Source organism: Hydra vulgaris, chromosome 10 (genome assembly GCF_038396675.1).
Source record: "Hydra vulgaris chromosome 10, alternate assembly HydraT2T_AEP".
Lineage (NCBI taxonomy): Eukaryota > Metazoa > Cnidaria > Hydrozoa > Anthoathecata > Hydridae > Hydra > Hydra vulgaris.
Window position 1 is genome coordinate 39,356,622 of NC_088929.1, and position 6,187 is coordinate 39,362,808.

The window sequence follows — 6,187 nt, forward strand, 5'->3', positions numbered from 1 at the left end:
GTAATTAATAAAATAAATATGTTAATCAGTGAAGATTGGTTTCAAGCTGTGACACCTAAAGACTTTTATTTAGATACCCAACAATTTCTGGCACATAATTTCAGAAGCTGCTCAGATCAACACAAAGCGGATCAGGGTTAAAGCTTAATAATACTGGCAATGGAATCCAAATTCTTAATACTCTAACAGCTGGTACTGGACAAGTAAATACTCTTGTGCATCTAGTAATAGGTGCCGTTTTTGGATTCGATGGAGGTTGTTGCTCTCAAGTTTCTTATTAATCAATTACCGTCCCTCTATGGCAATGTTGCTTGATATTACTTAACCGTGGAGGAAAAATATTTTTTTTTTGACTGCTTAAAGGAGACCAAAGAAAGGGCATCAAAAAATCTCTCCGAGGGTGGGTGAAAAAAAGTTTTTATAAAGTATTTTAAGAAAGGGCATCAAAAGCTCTTTGAGAGGGTGGTGTCCTGGGAAGACGTCCTGGGATTGTATCCTGGGTTGATGTCAAACAGACAGGCTCTCGGGGGCTAAATCTGTGGCGTCAAACTGGAAATAGAAAAAAAAAAATTTTTTTTACTACATTCTTGATCATATTTATTCTTGATCTAAATCTGAATTTTGATAAATCGTAAATATAAATTACTGTAACAATAATATGTTTTGTAAATATGTGTCTTGAAATGTGTAAATAAGTGATTACCGACATTTCTTGTCTATTATATTCAATGAATATACTTTAGTTTTGTGCAAGCGCGTACTAGTGCATCGGGATACTGGGAAAATCACGGTACGCCCTCTAAAAAATTAATGTTAAAATTATTTTATAATTGGTGTGGCGAACCTAATTAATGTTGTATACTTATATATAATAAAATAATATAATTAAGGCAGGACTTTGAAATTAGTACACAGAAAAGTCAATGTAAAAGTGGCCTACTATTGGAATAATGAGATGAGTGGAAAAAGAATAATTCTTAAAACTTTAATAATTATTATTACGTAGTACGTTCCAGTCCTTGTCGTGTTTCGTTTGTATTATTACGATTTTTTTTTTTTTTTTTTTGTCAAATACATAATACTTATTAAAAAACTATAATTGCTATTAGTACTTATATTATCTATTTTTTTTAGCATTAATCATAGTAATTAATAATATAATAAGATGCCCTTTGTCGAATTCAAGATTGTGAAAAACAGATCAAGCAGTAATAAGTACCGTGCGCATCACATGACGTTTTTTTGTATTACTGATTGGTCTAGGTTTGCAACTTATTTTTATTTATTTATTATTATTATTTTTTTTTCATATTTGCCGCATGATATTATTTACACTAAGGTTTATAATATTATACGGGCAGGACTTCAAGAAGATCGTCAGGGGCGGATTTAGGTATGTGGTGGCTCCTGGGCGGAATATACTGTGGGGGCCCCTTATAAATAAATAAGGAAATATATTTTTTTACTTATTGAATAATATTTATTTTTATGTTAAGTAGTAGTAACACTAGTAACAATTAACTACTATTTAATAATAAATAATTATAAAAACAATCAAATCGAGTATAACTAGTTACTAGTTATACTCGATATTATGATAATATTACTTAGTATACTAGCTACTGTAACTAGTATATTAAGTAATATTATCATAATATTCAGTGTATGTAATTAAATGAAAAATAATAAATAAAAATAATAAAAATAATCATGTCAAGTAATAACTAAATGCCGGGAACTTTTCTTAATTTTATTTGTACAAACTTATCAATAACGTTTTAAAAATCAAGTTTTCTTAAAATATCAGACTCAGAGCTCATTATCGCTAGTTGATTAAGCTTGTCTCCGTCCATAGAAGTACGCAATCTATTTTTTATGTGCTTTAAATTAGAGAATGATCTTTCACTACTGCTGTTTGTAATCATAATAACAAGATAAATACGATGAACTATTTCAAATTCACTGCTTTCATTTTTAAAATGTTTATAAAATTCTTTAAATTGAATAAGTTCGTTTCCTAAGTGTTCATCAATATCATCCTGGTAAATTTTAACAAGTTTAATTGCTTCATTTTCAATTTCTTGGTTACTTAGTTGTTCTATTTTTCGAAGAAAGCCAAATCGTTGGTATACCAATTCATAAGCAGGCAATCGTTTATCCAAGTTAGAAATAAACGTATTAATTACAGGTAAAAAATTTTGAATTTTGAATTTTTAAGAAGAAGTTAAATCTCCCTCGGGTGTTTCATAAAAATCTATTGTATTTAAACGGATATTTCTTTGCCGTTTACGGTGTTTCAAATAATCTGTTGTTTCTGCTCCTTGTTTTTCATATTGATCAAAGTTATCACGTTTAGCTTGAACAAAATTCTTTAAAGACTTAATAGCAGTTATTGCAGTATTAAGGTGTAATGTCGCATCTTGCAGTAATTTATTAGTTTTATCTACTCTTTCAAGGATATTATTCCAAAAAACCGTGTAAATTCCAGTTTCAAGTGTGCACAACTTGTTGTATGAACAATTTGCATCGCAACGCGTTTTTGTTGTTTGTTCAAAGTCATCGGCTATTTGAATTAGAGTACTTTTAAATTGTTTATAGCCTAGTATAAAAGCTTTTGTTGCATCAGATCTACATGACCAGCGTGTAGTATTAACTCGTTGTGGTACATGGATAAGGTTTTGGTATTTTATAAACTTAGAGCTTTAACCAGTAGTTCATAACGTTTTGTTGATGCCGTAAAAAATAAATATAACTGCTCTAAAAAGTCAAAAAATTCTACAGCAGCAGTACAGCACTCGGCTGCTGCTTTTCCTACCAAATTTAGGGAATGTGTAGCACATGGAATCCAGAAAGCTAGTTTATTATTTTTCAGAATTTTTGATTGGAGACCATTATACTTCCCACTCATTGCAGAAGCATTATCATACGATTGGCCTCTACAATTTTTTATGTTTAAGTCATATTTATTTAAAAAGTTTATTAAATCATACATATCTTGAGCTTTATGGCCTTGGTTTGGCATAAATACCAAAAATCTTTCCACTGGTGTATCTTTTTCAATATATCTAAAAACTAATGTTAATTGATCTATATGACCTTCATCAGGTGTTGAATATATTGAAATTGAAAAATATTTAGATAATTTTATACGAGAATTATTTCATACAAAACATTATTTCCCATTATTTCTATTAATTCTTCACAGATAGTAGAAGATAAATAGTGTGCCCACTTCCACGATTTGCATGATTTTCAATATGCTGTTTAAGAAAATTATCATACTCAGCGAATAGCTCTAGAATTCCAAGATAGTTACCATTTTTAGACGAACCGACAATTTCATTTTTACCACGTAATGCTAAACCTCGTTCACATATAAATGTTATAACACTTACGAGTCTCTTGATTATATTACGCCAGTAACTCTTTACATCTTCACTTTGTTTTATAAGTTCATTGTTAATACGGCCTAATTCTTTTGAACGAACAGCTAAATTTATCACAGAATTTAAATGATCTTTGGAAGTTTCATGACTTATTAATCGATTATTTGCATGCTTCCAGTCATAGAAACCATCATGAGTAAATTGACTGCGTGTTTTGGACATTAATTTACAAACAAAACAAAAAATACTACTTTTGAGTGGTGAAAAACATAACCATGAACGCTTAATTATTTCTCCGTTAGCAGTTTTTCGCTCAAACAATGATTTATTACATTTACGAGTAAACTTCACATCAAACTGTTTTTTTGATTTTTGTATAAATAACACAGATTTATTTTAGAAAACATAAATATTTTTCCTTAAAATTTATTGGCAAAAAAATTATGTAAAAAAAATGCTAAAGACTCTTAAAAAAAAGTCAACAGAATGTTATTCACCAAAAATACACAAAATACTTATTTTATTACAAATGAATAACATTTTAAAAATCTCTATGAAAATACGCTTCTTTTGAGACCCAGGTTGACATACTTTTGAATAACTTTTTTTTCGACAATATTAGGGACTTTACCCTAAATACTTAAGATTTGAACCTAAATATCTTTACAACTTGACCTGATGGTAAAAAAAGAGTTACATATTTGAAATCAAAATGAGATTTTTTTTTGTTTTTTTTATAGTATTATACAAAAAACAAATTGTTTGCTCGGCACCAGAAAAAAAAAAATTTTTTGTTGACCTGTGTAATTCTTTATTACAATTTTGTAAATTTGAACTTCCTACTTTTGCCCAATAATCTATTAATCCTGTCATATTTTCAGGCCATAATCCTATATCTAAATTTAAGCTTTCATTTGTTTCTTCAACAATATTTTGAGGTGAAGGGTTTTCGGCAATAGTTACTAGTTGAGGCGGTAGAGCAATTTGATATGACTGAAATAAAAAAAATATTAAGACTTTTTTAAATTAGTATTAAAACTTGTATTAATGCGTTTGATTTTTATTATTTATTTTTTTTAATTAATATTATTTTAAAAAATTATAGTATATTGGCCACTTAGGTATATATTTATATACCTAAGTGGCCAATATACGTATAATTTTTTTCGATTTTAAACAATTTTAATTAGTAAAGGTAAATTTGAAAAGATAAGTATAGTATAGTATGTATACATGAAAAAAAATATTAATTGTAATATTTATTATTTAAACTACCTAACCTGCATATATTTTATTATTATTATATGCTATTAAATATAAAAAATAAAAAGTATATATTATTAAAAGTAATATTTATTCTTTGAATAGTAATTTTAAAACTTTGAACTAGAAGAAGAAGAAAACTCAGAAAAAAACTCAGAAGAAGAAGAAGAAGTTGTGTTGGGCTGTGTTATGAAAAACTCTGTCATTCGCCTAGTTTTTGAAATTATTTCCGTATTTTTTTTATCTTTTTATTTTGCCAATTTTCATTTATCTGCACCACTCATATAAACTCGCTTTAATTTATGACGATCTTCTTCCATTTTTAAATTTTAACACTATTCACTTGTTAACTTATAATTTAAGAAACAAATAGAGTCTGTAACTATTGTCTATTGTGTATGCAACTGTTGTTAACTGACGTCTGACATGCAATAAGTGCAACGAACAATTAACGATAATTTTTCTACAGACAGATAGTCTGTAATGTGTATTTTATATTTCCGAAAACCCACAGGTGTATATTTAGAATCACATTTACTAATATTATTACAATCGACGCACAGTGGAGTATTTATGGCAAAAAGTTGATCAAAATTATTTTATGGCTTTTAACAATTAGATAAACAATGAAAAGCAGTTTAAAATCATAATATAATATTTAAAATAATTATGCAGGTTTTTTTTTACTCAAAACACACTTTTGCATATAAACCATACAAAAAGAAGTTAAAAAAAAATTAAAAAAAAAACTAAACAACAATATAAACTGTTAAACTTCAATTAAAACATTAAATGCCTTAAGAGTAAAAATGTTTAAAAAAAGTGATGCAAATACAAACAATTTAAACAAAAGGAAATATACAAATACACATACTATAAAGGTGAAATAAACCCTACTATAAAGATAAAAACAACATAAAATAAAAAAATTTACTTAAAAAACGATAAAAAATAAACATTTGTCTGATTCTTTTTCGCTAGATGCCTCTTCTTCATATTGTTGTAGTTTGTTCAATGTTTCTGGTTGCAAGAACTCTAATGCCTCACTGGAAATAGCATTTCTTTTATTCTTGAGTCTCTTTCTGACACTGCTCAACAAAGGATCGGAACTTAACAGAAGTCTCCCAGTGGGCACAGTACCTAAATAAGACGTCTTTTGAACGTTCAAAAGACGTCCAAAACGTTCAATAGACGTTTAAAAGACGTCTTTTTTACGTCTTGTGCCCACCGGGCTGTTTATGACATCTCTATTACAAACTTCTCTTAAAAATTTCCTCGAGAAATTCTGTTTATAATCACGGATGTGCTTGTTTCGAACCTCAGCCGCCTCTTCCGCTAATTAACCAATAGGCAATATAGCCTGATCAATTATTGTGGCACCATGTCTCAATATCTTGTGCATTGTAGGAGTCATTGGATACCATCCATAAATTTCAACATAAAGTTCTGCTATCAGTTCTGCAAACTTTTCAAATTTTTTGATATCTATTTTATATCCACTTGACAAGGTTTCCAAAATGATACTACAATTTTTAATA

The 6,187-nt window shown here is 28.3% G+C and overlaps 1 protein-coding gene across 1 annotated transcript; it reads right to left on the minus strand.

The window, feature by feature from the left end:
* Window positions 1–1,778: 1,778 nt before the first annotated feature.
* LOC136086337 (uncharacterized) lies at window positions 1,779–4,969 on the minus strand. Its single transcript, XM_065808632.1, has 6 exons — window positions 4,940–4,969; window positions 4,230–4,379; window positions 3,233–3,743; window positions 2,695–3,096; window positions 2,291–2,599; window positions 1,779–2,098 (listed from the first exon to the last, which is right to left on the minus strand). Exons 1-6 carry the CDS (start codon window positions 4,967–4,969, stop codon window positions 1,779–1,781), a joined length of 1,722 nt encoding a protein of 573 aa, XP_065664704.1.
* Between the last annotated feature and the right edge of the window lie 1,218 nt (window positions 4,970–6,187).